Raw genomic sequence first — 16,310 nt, 5'->3', positions numbered from 1 at the left:
CTTTAAATGTCACTTAAGCTGTATAGAAGTGTCTTGAAAAATATCAAGTAAAATAATATTTACCGTCATCATGACAAAGATAAAATAAATCTGTTATTAGAGATGAGTTATTAAAACTATGCAACTAAGTTTAGAAATGTGTTAATAAAATCTGCTCTCAGTTAAACAGAAATTGGGGGGGGGGAATAAACGGGGGCAAATAATTCGGACTTCAACTGCTTATAAATGTCATTTATTTATTCATATTTTGTCATCACTAATAGTGAATATAGTTTTGACAATGAAATGACGTTAAAATATGAATCAATTTTTTGTAATAAAAGTACAAAAAAGCATCCAGACTTTTAAAATTTACGATAATCATACTCAGTATTACTTAAGTCATTAATGTGTATTATAAAAGAATGAAGGCGAGGCAGTGGCGCAGTAGGTAGTGCTGTCGCCTCACAGCAAGAAGGTTGCTGGGTCGCTGGTTCGAACCTCGGCTCAGTTGGCGTTTCTGTGTGGAGTTTGCATGTTCTCCCTGCGTTCGCGTGGGTTTCCTCCGGGTGCTCCGGTTTCCCCCACAGTCCAAAGACATGCGCTACAGGTGAATTGGGTAGGCTAAATTGTCCATAGTGTGTGTGTGTGAATGTGTGTGTGGATGTTTCCCAGAGATGGGTTGCGGCTGGAAGAGTATCCGCTGTGTAAAAACTTGCTGGATAAGTTGGCGGTTCATTCCGCTGTGGCTACCCCAGATTAATAAAGGGACCAAGCCGACAAGAAAATGAATAAATAAAAGAATGAAAAAAAAAAAACTATTATTATACGCATACACTATGAAATACGCATATTATAATAGTATAAAATATGCATATTATAAAGGTTAAACTAATAAACTTTTAAAAAATGCATGGAAACACTCTGAAGGAAGATCTAATATCAACTTTCAGATTTCAGATTTAAGTCAAGTTTCATGTTGACTTTATACCTTTGTTGAGTGTATGAATGTTTGTGTGCGTGTGTGTGTTGTCTGAAAGTTCAGTCTTCCTCATCCAAAACAAGGATAAACACACTTTTGACAGTCTATGAATGTGTGTTATGGAAGGCAATCTGTACCAGAAGTCTTTAAACAAAATTTGATCAAGACTTGCAATTTGACACTGTAAATGTGTCCATTTTATGACAAATCTCAGTTCACAACTGACCATAGATATATACACTAGATATTGCATAGGGACCCTGAGCATGCGTCTATAGCGCCGCCACATTGGTACAGTGCTCCCAGGACAAATGTCATTCAACCGCACTAGTCAAGACAGTGTTATTACGTGAAGATGCGGGACTTTAACGCTGTGTACAAGTGTAGTAACGAGCAAACAAAGAAAACAAAGCACAAAGGCAGAACATTTCATAGGTAAGATTAAGTGTTTTTCTGTTTTTGTATGTTCTGAACTTTTGTGCTAATCAGGTAACGTTATTGATGATAATAGTCACTTACTGCATTCACCATACGGCAAAGCAGCTCCAACTCGCACTAAACACTCGGCTTATGCTAGTTTTGTTGAATAAAATCAGCAAACAATGCAAAAGAAATATGACAACGAGATGCTGCGCTGCCAGAAAATTGTATTATTGTCGGCTCAGTGAACGAGTCGTTCGGGGGATTCATTCACAAATCGAATCGAATCGAATCGAATCGCTCCCTCCGTCAGTATGAGAAGTAAAAGCAGGAGAGGAGGTGTGTTTCAGGACATGATTAGATCAAATTTAACAGGGAGGGTGAATAGTACATTTCTGTACACACAAACACAAGCTTTTTGTCAGGAATGGCTGTGCGGTCACTGATCCATCAATGTTGAAAAGTGATGTAAAATTATAATTTTCGTAATTAGAAAAAAAAAATTACATACTAGCATCCAGGAAAACTCCCGATCACAGATATATGTGTATACGTGTATATCTCTGGCTTTGAATGGCCACAGTCCTCCACTGTACCTTGGTCCCGCATTCATTTTAAAGGAGCGCTACCCTGTACCAAGATGGCGGCGCTATTGACGCATTCCGTCCAATAGACAACAAAAGGCCAGGCGACATCTAGTGTATATATCTATGACAACTGACTATATTAAAATAAGGTCATTTCCAATTCAGTTTCTAATGACACTTATGTCTTTTTCAAGAAAACTTCTTCTTTAGAACTTCAAATGTTTTCAGAAATATGAGAAGATTAAAGGGGAGCTAAATCTCCAACACTATTCTTTAAAACATCACAATGTCTTTCCCTGCAATATCTGAATATATATTCTGTGCAAAATTCTTTATAGATATCCAGTCCTTTATAACAGTGGTCACACAAAAAATATAAATAAAATATGTACACCTACATAAGTAACCCAAACAGTATTACATGTCTTAACACTAAAAATGAAAAAAAAAAAAAAAAAGATTAATATTTATGTAAGGTTTGAACTCAGGTCAGCAGCGTCGTAACGCAACGTGCTGACCATTAGACCACAATGGCACTGTTATGCTAGTGCGTTTGGAAGAAAAAATAAGTATTGCACTGTTACCTCCCCCGACGGCCCGCACTCACATTACATTCAGGCCTGGGCACACTTACATCATCAATGTTGCGCTGTTCAGTAAGCGCTCTCACTCAGCACACTGGAGATTTCTCTAGTTATAGCACTTTTGTCGTTTGAAATGCAGTGACACGCAGTCAAATATTTCGCAGAACAGATCAGCCACTTTTGACGTTCATAAAGTCCTCATGCTGCTGGAATTAGGAGGTTTACTGAAGGTGCAGCCAGGGCTGGAGCAAGCTGAACTGCCGCTCTAAGCAGAGGATGATCACGCCGCCCTCAACCCCAATGTGAAAACGAAAGTGACCGGTTATGAAAATGAAGTGAGGTGTTGCGGACCTCTATTCTGCCGCCCTATGCGCGGATATAACTGAGAATGCGCGGGTGCTGAGGGAGGGAGGTGCCGCGGACACCGCACTCTCTATTCTGCCGCCCTATGCGCGGATATAACTGAGGACGCGCGGGTGCTGAGGGAGGTAGGTGTCGCGGACACTGCGCTCTTTATTCTGGCGCCCTATTCGCGGATATAACTGAGGACGCGTGGGTGTCGCGGACCTCTATTCTGCCGCCCTATGCGCGGATATAACTGAGGACACGCGGGTGCTGATGGAGGTGTCGCTGACGGCGCTCTCTGTATTCTTGCATCTATGCGCGAATATATCTGAGGACGTGGGTGGTGAGGGAGGTGCCACGGACATAACTGAGGACGCGGGTGGTAAGGGAGGTGTCGCGGATGCCGCCCTCTCTATACTGCCGCCCTAGGCGGCCGCCTAGGTTGCCTCTATGGACGCGCCGGCCCTGGGTGCAGCTGTCGTGCAGTGAGGGGTTTGCGTCTTTAATACACTAGGACAGTTTGCCTACATTAAACAGTGAGAATGATGAATTAATCCATATAAAACAGTCCCTTAGGGCGTACTCACACTATGTACAGTTGCCTTGAACCGGGCCAAAGCACGCTTGTCCCCCCTCCCGTCTCCCCCGACGGCCCGCACTCATATTACAATCGGGCCTGGGGACGCTTACGTCATTGATGCTGCGCTGTTCAGTAAGCGCTCTCGCTCAGCACAGTGAAGATTTCTCCAGTTATTTCGCTTTAGTCGTTAGGGATGCGGTGACACACAGTCAAATATTTCGCCATACAGATCAGCCACTTTTGACGCTCATAAACAATCATAAAGCCCTCGTGCTGCAGGAATTAGGAGGTTTGCTGAAGGTGCCCAGCTGACATGCAGTGAGGGGTTTGCGTCTTTAATAAACTACGGCAGTTTACGTTCACTGAACAGTGAGAATGATTATATAATCCATATGAAACAGTCCCTTAAAGAGCCCATATTATACATGAAATAGGGTCATATCCTGGTTGTAAGGGTCTCCAACAACAGTCTAATATGCATGCAAGGTCAAAAAACACTTTCATGGTCTTATAATCTGCATTTATTTTTAGCTAATTATCCCAGCGACTCCTGTATGAATCGTCCAGTGATTCATTTGTTCTCAAACCCCTCCTTAGCGCGGAGCTAATCTGCGCTGATTGGACCGATGACAGTCTGTCGCGATTGGTCGACTGCCTTCAGTCAGAGAGGGAAATGGCCAATAGCTAATCAGCAATTTAAAAAGTAATCACAGTTCATACACGCTCGATAGTATGGACGTGGATTTTAGCTGCCACACTATGGCGAGTGGATAGTGCCACGGATAACCGAACGAAGGAGACAGTCGTGTACTCGCCATACCACACACACACAAAAACACACACACACCTCCGGATGACAACGCTCCCGCTTCCGCCCGCACCCGCCAGGTTTTAGCCTGAGAACCCGCTCCGTTTTCTGCCCGCCGCGCCTGGTCCCGCTAGAGCGGAGAACACAACCAAAAATCACCCAGTATACAGTCCAGACAGCCAAGCTGTCGTTCGTTCGTTCGTTCGCTCGCTCGCTCTCTCTCTCATACGCGCGCGTGCGCACTAACACACACACAAGCACCACGCAGACTCTCTCTTTCTAATTCGCATAGCAATATCCGTGATATTGCTAGACAGCCCGCTCCCGTCCCAAATTAAACCCGTTACCGACCGCTCCCGCGATTTATTCGGAAATTTATTCCCGCGGCTGTCCCCGCGCCAGATTTCTGCGGCGCGGGAATAAATTTCCGAATAAATCGCGGGAGCAGAACTCTAGCACGGAGCTCCATAAACAAACAGCACGCGTCGCGTTTTTAACGTGACTTTGCACGCGATAAGATCAAATATCCAGTTAACCTGATACAGTACACGCGGTTACAAGTAACAAATCACAACTAAATACATTTGCAAGCAAGAGTAAACGAGGCAACAACTTTAACCGCACGTACTTACACTTGAGAAATGGAAGAAACCCATCCTGACGTCCATCAGTTACTCTTTACTGATCCTTCCTTTAACAAACTCAGATGAAGTATTCTTTGTAGCATGTAGCTTCCAGAAGTTTCCAACTGCTTGGTTATAATGCTGAGGTTTCATCTTTGGGTAGAGACTCAATATATCCATCTGCAATGTGACTTCAATCGACCGGCATGTTTGTGTGCGTGTGTTTGTGGGTGTGCGTGTGTTTGTGGGTGTGTGTCTGGGTTTTTGCGTCAGAGGGCGGGGCCTCAGGTTTGAAATCTCCCGGGTTTGCGCGTGCACGTGAATAACTTGGTTTCGTTCGTACGTCATGGCGAAACACCTAATGAGTCGGTATCAAGGCGACTCGTTTGAAGCACTATGAGTCGACTCTTTTATAGATGAATCAACCGTTTTAAACACTGTATTCTTACAGATTTAAGCCTTAGCTGGATACTTCGCTTCACTTAGAACTGTGTTACACACTACATGGAGGGGAATTTTCAAAAACCCATAATATGGGCTCTTTAAAAGTCACGTCTCGCTTTCAGTTTTGGGCTTTGGCGCGTTTTGCACTCACACACAAGCGTACCGCGCCAAAGCCCAAGTGATCCGCGCTCAGGCCCACCTCCTCCAACCGTGCCAGGGCCGGCCAAGTAAACCGTGCCTAAGCCCGATTCAGAGCACTCACATTTCTCAAACGATCCGGGAAACGGGCCTGGCCACAGTTCGGATAGCATAGTGTGAGTAGGCCCTTAAAAGTCACGTCTTGCTTTCAGTTTCGGGCTCAGGCTCCTTGTGCACTCACACACACAAGCGTACCGCGCCAAAGCCCAAGTGAACCACGCTCAGGCCCACCTCTTCCAACCAGGCCATGGCCAGCCAAGTGAACTGTGCCTGAGCCCGATTCAGCGCACTCACACTTCTCAAATGATCTGGGAACCGGGCCTGGGCATGGATCGGATAGCATAGTGTGAGTACGCCCTTAGAGCAACCGACTCCCATGTGAAGAGTCGCCTGGTGGGGTTACACGAGTTAGATGTGAATTTGATTAGAACGGCAAACATGGGTAAAAATTGTTAATTACAACAGTTGCACTCCAGACCAACAGTTGAGAGGCTTTAGTAAAGATTGGTAATTTACCAAAATGTTGTTTTGAAGAAAACTTAAGCTATTCTACGCACTCTGGGTCATCCATTACATTCTGAGTTTCCATTGAATTATCATGAATGAAACTAACAACTGTTTTAAGTTAATAATATAAGTTAATATAATAAGTAAATAAATAAATAGTTAATAATAATTACAATTAAATATAAAAATTGTAATGTGTAGCAGTTGTTTCATTAACACTTTTTAATAACAGTTTATTTATTATTGATTTTATTAATTACGTTTAATTAGGAAGTTGTCTGATTTATTGTATGTTTTATGATGGTAAAGTTGGCTAGCGTTAGACTTCCGCATGATTTTTGTCCCTGATGGCCTTCCATAGTGAGTGTGTGTGTGTGTGTGTGTGTGTGAGTGTGAGTGTTTAACTCTGAGCTTCCCTTGTCTCTCTCTCCGCCTGCAGTTTGCCTCCTCAGGGCTGTTCACTGTATGGCTCTTGTGGTTTCTGATCTAGTGGCCTTTCTCAGCCTCCATTCGTCCCCTTCTCCCCTCTGGTCAATCCCTCCTGCCTTAGAGGTGAGGTGAGCGGAGCTAACCGTCCCCATCATGTCCATTCTCGGGGTCACCAGGTCATGGGGTCATTGTGATGTGCTTCATCACCAGTTCTTCAGTGCATGCTCACAATAATTCTGGTGTCGTGGAGTGAATTGTTCACCTGTAGGGTCAAGAACAATATTGTTTTGGATACTTTAATGGTATTTAGTAATATTCTGAAGTAGATTGATGTTTTTATTTACATTTTTGTTTAGGTTTTGGTCATTTTGCTTGGTGTTATTGACATTTTTTTTATATATATATTTATTTTAAGTATAAATATGTGTTATATTATTCAATTGATTTGACTTCAGTGTTAGTGATGTTAGCATTTTAGAATCACTGTTCAATTCAAGTTTTAATAGTTAATACACAACACTACCTGACAAAAGTCTTGTCGCCTATCCACGTTTTAGGAACAACACATAATAACTTGACTTCTAGTTGATCATTTGGTATCAGAAGTGGCTTACAAGAAAGGCAAAGACCTCTTGATTACGCTTATTTTACCACAATAAAATATAATCATGCCTTGATTTTTAATGATTTCATTAGGACAGTAAGGTCTGACTTTATTTAGACAAAAGTCTTGTCACTGAATAGAAATAATGTCCAGTATAGAATATAAAGTCATGCCGCAGTGGAGACAGAATGAATATTGTGTCTGACTCCATCATGAGCTTGGAGGACTGCATCCATACATCTCTGCACTGACTCAAATCACCTATCAGTCATCTGCCATGCCAAAGAAAGCGATCCTGCAGGACTCCCAGAGTTCATCAAGATTCTTTGGATTCATCTTTAAAGCCTCCTCCATCTTATCCCAGACATGCTCAATAATGTTCATGTCTGGTGACTGGGCTGGCCAATCCTGTAGACCCTTGACCTTCTTTGCTTTCAGGAGCTTTGATGTGGAGGCTGAAGTATGAGGAGCGCTATCCTGCTGAAGAATTTGCCCTCTCCTGTGGTTTGTAATGTAACGGGCAGCTAAATGTCTTGGTACCTCAGGCAGTTGATGTTGATCATCCACTCTGCAGATCTCTCGCACGCCCACATACTGAATACAACCCCAAACCATGATTTTTCCTTCACCAAACTTGACAGATTTCTGTCAGAATCTTGGCTCCATGTGGGTTCCAGTAGGTCTTCTGCTGTATTTGTGATTATTGTGCTGAAGTTCAACAGATGATTCTGAAAAACGACCTTCTACTTTACAAATGATAAACTAGAAGTCAAGTTATTATTTGTTGCTCCTACAACTGGGATCGACGACAAGACTTTTCAGGTAGTGTAATAATTAAATTATTTTAATTATTTTCCCAAATAGTGGTAAACAGAGCATAAACAATTTCACAGTATTTACAATTATATTTTACTTCTGAGAATGTCCAATTTCATTTAATTTGGCTGGAATAAAAACATACAGTTAAGTCAGAATTATTAGCCACCATTACAATTTCTTTTCTTTTTTAAATATTTCCCAAATGATGTTTAACAGAGCAAGGAAATTTTCACAGTATGTCTGATAATATTTTTTCTTCTAGGGAAAGTCGTATTTGTTTTATTTCAGCTAGAATAAAAGCAGTTATTAATTTTTTAAAACACCATTTTAAGGGCAATATTATTAGCCATTTAAGCTATATTTTTTCGATAGTCTACAGAGCAAACCATCGTTATACAATAACTTGCCTAATTACCCTAACCTCCCTAGTAACCCTAGTTAAGCCCTTAAATGTCACTTTAGCTGTATTGAAGTGTCTTGAAAAATATCTAGGCTAAACTACACTTGAAAGTGTTTGGGCCTCTCTAATACGTACAGACAGACAGTTTTGTCTATTTACTAGGCAGGGATTTGAGTTGCATCTCAGAGCAGACATTATAAAGCAAGTGTTCATGTTCATCGTCTTCACTCACCGCTCAGTGTGTGAAAGTTAAGCGCTGAATGATGTGCGTTTCTCTCTCAGGATGACATGCACAGAGTAATCGATCAGCAGCTGATGGACAAACACCAGGAGGAGTGGAATGATCCTCCGTTCTCCTTCAGCAGACGAGGAGCCGCTGCTTCCAGACCAACACAGCGCCTGGCAGATCGAGACAAGCCACTCTTTTCATTCTTCAAGAAGAACTGAGATCAGGAGGAGAGAGAGAGAAGAGGACAGCAAACCACAGGAAGACTCAATCTGCAGATCAGTGGTTCTCACCTGGGTTTGGACGACTAACTCTAATATGCATTCATTGGTTGCATTGGTGCACTCCAAAATATGCATTAGGATTTTTAATACTAACAGATAAAACTGTGAGATCCACATGGATGGAGAATTTATATGCAACTCAAATAACTCAGAATAACTACATTTATACATTTATAAACACAGGCAAGTCCAAAATTAATCATACCCCTGGCAAATTTGGACTTGTTCATATGAAAATGAAAGCTGAAATATATTTATATTCCACATTAATGCCACTTATTATCATCTTACTATCTCTTGGGAGAAGCTTGTGTCATTTCTGGTCACAAGAAAACTTTAAGGAAACTTTAAGTCACAATTTGCCAGGGGTATGAATAATTTTGAGCTTGACTATATGCACACACACGTACACTTAGGCCCTGTTTACACTGCCAGTTAAATGCGACCCAATTCTGATTCTTTGCTTATACGTAACACAGATCGGATCTGTTATATGACCTTGCGAACGCGAAAAAAATGCATGCATTCGGATATTCAGAGATGGGTTTCAGGCCTCCACGGCCTGGTGCTTCTGCACGGTGGTGCTTCTCCACGGCTTCTCCGGCAGCTAGCTCTCTGCAACTCTCACATGGTCGCCCACTGAAGCTAAGCAGGGCTGCGCCCGGTCAGTACCTGGATGGGAGACCACATGGGAAAGCTAGGTTGCTGCCGGAAGTGGTGTTAGTGAGGCCAGCAGGGGGCGCCCAACCTGCGGTCTGTGTGGGTCCTAATGCCCCAGTATAGTGACGGGGACTCTATACTGCTCAGTGAGCGCCGTCTTTCGGATGAGACGTTAAACCGAGGTCCTGACTCTCTGTGGTCGTTAAAAATCCCAGGATGTCCTTCGAAAAAGAGTAGGGGTTTAACCCCGGCATCCTGGCCAAATCTGCCCACTGGCCTCTGTCCATCATGGCCTCCTAACCCTCCCCATATCATGATTGGCATATCATCACTCTGTCTCCTCTCCACCAATCAGCTGGAGTGTGGTGTGCGGTCTGGCGCAAAATGGCTGCCGTCGCGTCATCCAGGTGGATGCTGCACACTGGTGGTGGATGAGGAGATTCACCCCCCATTGTGTAAAGCGCTTTGAGTGCCCAGAAAAGCGCTATATAAATGTAACGAATTATTATTATTATTATTATTATTAATGACGTAGAAACAAAGAGCATGTGTGGAGAAGCCGACACGGTAAACAACAACAACAACGACAGAGGAAACTTGTGGTCAGTCGCCCCAATTTGCTCCCACTAGACCTGAGATCTCTCTCGTATCCACAAATTCCTCTGAATGGTGGAGGACATCATATATAAACCGTAGGAGCAAGCTGCGATGACGGCCCTTTTCCTCCTGCCCCTTAAAATCATTTTAAAGTTGGATGAACTGCGCATATTTCGCAGAGCTAAAAGCAAGACGATTTCTAGTAGCTTGTGTGGCGCAGATGCTAGAACCTGCCTTTACGCACACGCAATGTCATAAATTGTATAGCAAGTGTAAACACATGAATCAGATATGGGTCACAATTAAAACAACATGTAAATGGACAAGCAAAACAATCTGATGTAGGCAACAAATCAGAATTGGGCATCAAGACCTGAGAGTGTAAACGGGGTCATAGATACTGATGTGCATTCATTGGTAGTATAGATGCAATCAGATGTTTATGGCAACATTTAGTTAATTAATTTCATTAATGTAATATAAATATATTTGCATAATTGTTTGAAATGGAAAAAAAAATAACGCTAAATTTAAATTTAATTTTTATAAACAAAATAATATTTTCGTAAATGTAATTCTAATGAGTATTTGCATTACTTGCACAAAATAAAGCAGATCTAAATGTACAAGTATTTTTTTACAAATATGAATAAAAATATATTTTGTTAAAATATAATTTTCAAATACTGTTTATTTATTTATTCAGTTTAATTAATTAATAAATACAAATGTATACATGTAGATATTTTGATTTATGAATTTGAACTGCATATAAATATACATACATATATATATATAAATATATATATATATATATATATATATATATATATGTATATATATATATAAATATATATATATATATATATATATATATATATATAAATATATATATATATATATATATATATATATATATATATATATATATATATATATTTATATATATATATATATATATATATATATAAATATATATATATATATATATATATATATATATATATATATATATATATATATATATATATATATATAAATATATATATATATATATATATATATATATATATATATATATATATATATATATATATATATATATTTATATATATATATATATATATATATATATATATATATATATATATATATATATATATATATATATATATAGTTGCATATATGTTGAATTTAACTTAACCAAAGAACATTTATTTTAGTTTTAAAGAAATTGAGTAATTTGAAACTGTTATAATTTTTGAGAATAGAAATCTGTTACATTATTGCTTAAATGTGATATGGAAATCAAATTTATAAATCTAAAACTGTTTAATAAAATCTAAATTTAGCCCTAAATATTTTAAGTGCATTTAAGTGCAACCAACAGAAACCGAAATGTCGAATAATGCATTAAAATTTCAATACCAAAAACGCAGTGTAAAATTCTTTACAAAAAGTTTCCATTAGTTAATGTATTTATTCATCTTTATTAATGTTAGTTTAAAAAAATAAAGTAATTCATTGTTAGTTCATGTTAACTCACGATTCATTAACTAATGAAAAACAAGCACGACTTTGGATTTTAATAATGCATTAGCAAACGTTGAACTATGATTAATTATTGCTGTACAGTCATTGTACATTATTAGTTCATGCCAGTAAATGCATTAACTACTGGAACCTTATTGTAAACCAAAAACACAAAGGCATTTATGGGGTTGAGAACCACTGCTCTACCAAGCCCAATCGTCTGACGGCTTTCAGCCATTCTGCACTTTATCCATACCTACAAACCTCAGTCGGAAACAGCACGAGGCTCTGTTCGACAGGTTTCCCAGAATTCTCCAGTGCGTTTGGCCTGCGAGTGCCTCAGAAAAGCTTCTCCTCAGCTCACTGCCAGAGGCTCATCACAGATTCAGAGACCAAACTCAGGATGAATATCACCGAACGGTCTTCAACATCAGCCTGTAGATTCAGGCCCGCACACAATCTGTGCTGATTTCAGGAGAGAACACATGGAAGGATATGAGAAACCTATAGTATTATTGAAATGATGATGAGATGATGATGATGTCAAAAGTGTCATGGCTGCTGCATTTAGCCATTTTTTTTTTTGCTGTAATTGTGCTGCACAATTTAGAGGGGGCACGTCCGGGATCTTTTTTTTCTAGCATTAATGTTGCATCTTTTTTAGGGAGTACCAAATAGAAAGAAAGGGAAAAAGGAGTGACATTTAAAATATATATATATTTTTTTTAATTGAGTCATCAAATCTACGAACCATCACAAAATTTGGACCTCATCCGGGATGCTTTGTTCTTCCTTTCTTACACCCTTGGTGGCGAGTAAAAAAAAGGAGTTTTTAAATATGATTTTATTTTTAAATTCACAGTCATGAAATATTATGCTACGAAGCAGCACAAAATTGGGGGCTCGTCCGGGATGCATAATTGCCCCTTTATTGTTACAACCCTGGTGGACATTAACAAAAAAATTAGATTTAGTTTTCACTGTTAACAAACATTAAAATACCAAGTTTAAAAAAAATGGGGGCTCATCCCGGATCGTCCTATATGATCGCACCCTTGGTGAGGAGTAACAAAAAAATAAGTTTTTCAAAAAGATTTTATTTTTATATTCAAATCAAAATCATCAAGTGATCAAATATTAGGCTACAAAGCATCACAAAATTGGGGGCTCGTCCGGGATCCTTAATTCTTACATTCTTGGTGGTAACAAAAAATTAAAAATGGAAGCAAGGGTGATGTTTCAAAAAGATTTTATTTTTATATTCAGTCTGCAAACCTTAGGTTACGAAGCATCACCAATATTAGGGGCTCATCCGGGATCAAAAGTTTTTCAAAAAGATTTTATTTTTAAATTCCCTTCCTTCAAATGTTAGGCTACGAAGCAGCACAAAATTGGGGGGCTCGTCCGGGATCATCCTTTGTTACATCTTTCATAAGGAGTAAAAAAGAAGGAAGGTTAAAGGCTTTTCAAAAAGATTTTATTTTTAGATTGCCAGTCTTCAAATATTAGGGTACGAAGCATCCCAAAATTGGGGGCTCGTCCGTTATCCTTAATTCTTTCTTTGTTACACCCTTGGGGTTGAGTAACAAAAAAAAAATTGAGAAGTGAAGTGGTTTAAAAAAGATTTTATATTTATATTTAGTCAGCAAACCTTAAGTTACGAAGCATCACAAAATGTGGCGTCTCATCTGGGATCATCCTTTATTACATCCTTGGTGAGGATTAACAAAAAGGGTTCCGTTTTTAAAAAAAGATACTATTTTTAAATTCACTTTTAAATTATCAAACAGACTACGGAGTTTCATAAGTTGGGGGGCTCGTCCGGGATTCTCCTATAGGGTTACACCCTTGGTGAGGAGTAACAAAAAAGGAGAGTTTTTAAAAACTTTATTTTTATATTACGTCATCAAACATTAGGCTATGAAGCATCACAAAATTGGGGGCTCGTCTAGGATGCTTAATTCCTCCTTTATTGTTACACTCTTGGTGGTAAGAAAAAGGGAAGCAAGAGTGATGTTTCAAGAAGGTGTAATTTTATATTCAGTCACCAAACCTTAGGTTGCAAAGGATCACAAAAATTGGGGGCGTGTCCGGGATCACCCTTTATTGTTACATTCTAAAAAGGGGTTCAGTTTTCTAAAAGTTTTTATTTTTAAATTCTCTATCACCAAACAACAGACTACAAAGTCTCATAATTTGGGGGGCTCTGAAATTGTTTTACATGATTCCACCTTTGGTGAGGAGTAGCAGAGTTTTTTTCAAAGATTTTATTGTTAAATTCACAGTCTTCAAATATTAGGCTACGAAACTACACAAAATCGGGGGCTTGTCAGGGATGCGTAATTCTCATTTAATGTTACATCAGTGGTGATGAGTAACAAAAAAGCAAAAGCAAAAGGAATGTTTCAAAAAACCTTTTATCATATTCAGTCAACAAACCTTAGGCTATGAAGCATCACAAACTTGGGGGCTTGTCCGGGATCAGTGAGCAGTAAAAAAAGGAGAAGGTTTAGTTTTTCAAAAAAAAAAAATAATAATAAAATAATAATAATAATAATAATATATATATATATATATATATATATATATATATATATATATATATATATATATATATATATATATATATATATATATAAATTTTTTTTTTTTTTTTTATTATTATCACCAAACTTTAGACTACGCAGCATCACAAAATTGGGCTCGTTCAGGATCATCTTTTATTGTTACATTCTTGGTGAGAAGTAAAAAAAAAAACAGAAAGGGGTTCAGTTTTTCTAAAATATTTTATTTTTAAATTCACTATCAACAAACATTGGCCTACAAAGTCTTATAATTAGGGGGGTGTATATTATTATCATATATTTTTACAACCTTGGTGGGAAGCCTTCCAAATAGTTTTTATTTTTAAATTCACAGTCATCAAATATTACGCTACGAGCGTCACAAAATTTGGGGGCTCATCCAGGACACTTAATTCTTTCTTTGTTAAATTCTTACATTAAAAAATATACATTATTTTAAATTCATTATCACCAAACATTAGACTACTAAGTCTCATCATTAAGGGGGCTCGTCCGGGATTGTTATATATTGTTTCAACCTTGGTGAGGAGTAACAAAAAAATTTTTCAAAAATATTTATTTTTTTAAACTCATTATCAACAAACAGAAGCCTACAAAGTTTCCACGCTAGTATTTGTCTCTGAATAGAGATGTTGTAGTGACAAATCGACTGCTGTTATGAAAAGAAACCAGGATGTTGTTACAGACACAGGTAAAATAACTAGTTACTATGGTTAAACTAATTTTCTGCAAAACAAGTTATGCCACATAGAATGTACCTGCCTTAAATACTGTAAATTAACGTAAGAGTTCTGCATTAATCAATTCAGAGAAGCAGAGTGATTGTATTTTTTGTTATACAAATATATTTTGCAGAAAAATTCTATTTTTCAATCAAAGAAGGTTATATTTATCAAGACTATAGCAGATGGATAAAAAAAAATATCTGAGTGAGAAATTAGTTTATGAAAATACAAGGTATAATTTCAGAGAAGAAGACTATGTAGTTTCAACTAAATAATGCACTTGCTTAAGGAACAAATGAAAGAAATCTGTCAATATAGAGTATGTTTGAAATATGGTGCCATTCATTTGAAACATTTTGAGTTTAACGTTTTTAAATAAAACTAACATTTTTAAGTAAATTTTAACTACATTTTAAACTGACCCCTCTCTTTTTTAAGTTACTCCTCACCAAGGATGTAGCCGGCAGCTAGCTCTATGCAACTCTCACATGGTCGCCCACTGAAGCTAAGCAGGGCTGTGCCCGGTCAGTACCTGGATAGGAGACCAAATAGGAAAGCTAGGTTGCTGCCGGAAGTGGTGGTAGTGAGGCCAGCAGGGGGCGTTCAACCTGCGGTCTGTGTGGGTCCTAATGCCCCAGTATAGTGACTGGGACTCTATTATGCTCAGTAAGTGCTTTCTTTCTGAAACTGAGGTCCTGACTTTCTGTGGTCATTAAAAATCCAAGGATGTTCTTTGACTTCCAGGTGGATGCTGCACACTGGTGGTGGATGAGGAGATTCCCCACTATGTGTAAAGCGCTTTGAGTACCCAGAAAAGCCGTTATTTAAATGTAAGGAATTATTATTATTATTATAACAATAATGGATAATCCCGGACGAACCCCCAAATTTAAACCGAAATTCAAATAATCAGTGTTTAATATCTAATGTCAATGCCTTAAGATTTCTATGAACTTAAGTAGTTTTAAAATCAAGTAATTAAATAACTTATTGAGTACTTTCAGTCAACGTAATAAGAACATTTATTTAAATACAATTTTAATGATGTAATTAATAATTAATAATGACTTTATGTAACTTTCCCAACACTCAACACGGCCAAATCTGCGCACAAAATCTACCTGATTACCCCTGCAGAACTGCATAATAACACAGCAAACCAATGGTGAAGTGCAGCAGCAAGGACACAGGTTTCCTTTGGGCCTGATTATAGATGATGCTTGAACACATTGCGATATTCAGAGTCATAAACAGCTACAGGCGTTCTGCTCTTGGGTTCATTCACAGATATTTCATTACAGAAGTGAACACAAATTACTTTCTACCAATGAAATGGATATTGTACACACAATTAACTTTCAGCAGCTGCTTACACGATCATAAACAACAGC

At 38.4% G+C, this 16,310-nt stretch overlaps 2 protein-coding genes across 9 annotated transcripts in view; one reads left to right on the top strand and one right to left on the bottom strand.

The window, feature by feature from the left end:
- The window catches only part of bicdl1 (BICD family like cargo adaptor 1), an 81,766-nt gene extending 71,023 nt beyond the window's left edge, over positions 1-10,743 (top strand). For 2 of the 8 annotated variants that reach the window (XM_073910045.1, XM_073910046.1), the window contains one exon: positions 8,592-10,743. In XM_073910045.1, the coding sequence (XP_073766146.1) occupies positions 8,592-8,756 (165 nt within the window). In that variant the 3' untranslated portion in view covers positions 8,757-10,743. Of the gene's footprint in view, positions 1-6,496; positions 6,615-8,591 lie in introns of all 8 variants that reach the window. The other 6 variants (XR_012384063.1, XR_012384059.1, XR_012384061.1 and 3 more) reach the window with 6 other exon arrangements.
- gcn1 (GCN1 activator of EIF2AK4) overlaps positions 1-16,310 on the bottom strand; it is a 779,792-nt gene that overhangs the window by 596,311 nt on the left and 167,171 nt on the right. The gene's annotated exons all lie outside the window — the stretch shown is intronic.

This window comes from Danio rerio, chromosome 8 (genome assembly GCF_049306965.1).
Source record: "Danio rerio strain Tuebingen ecotype United States chromosome 8, GRCz12tu, whole genome shotgun sequence".
Classification (NCBI taxonomy): Eukaryota; Metazoa; Chordata; class Actinopteri; order Cypriniformes; family Danionidae; genus Danio; species Danio rerio.
The sequence above is the reverse complement of the archived record's forward strand: the minus strand, read 5'-3'. Positions and strand labels throughout refer to the sequence as shown.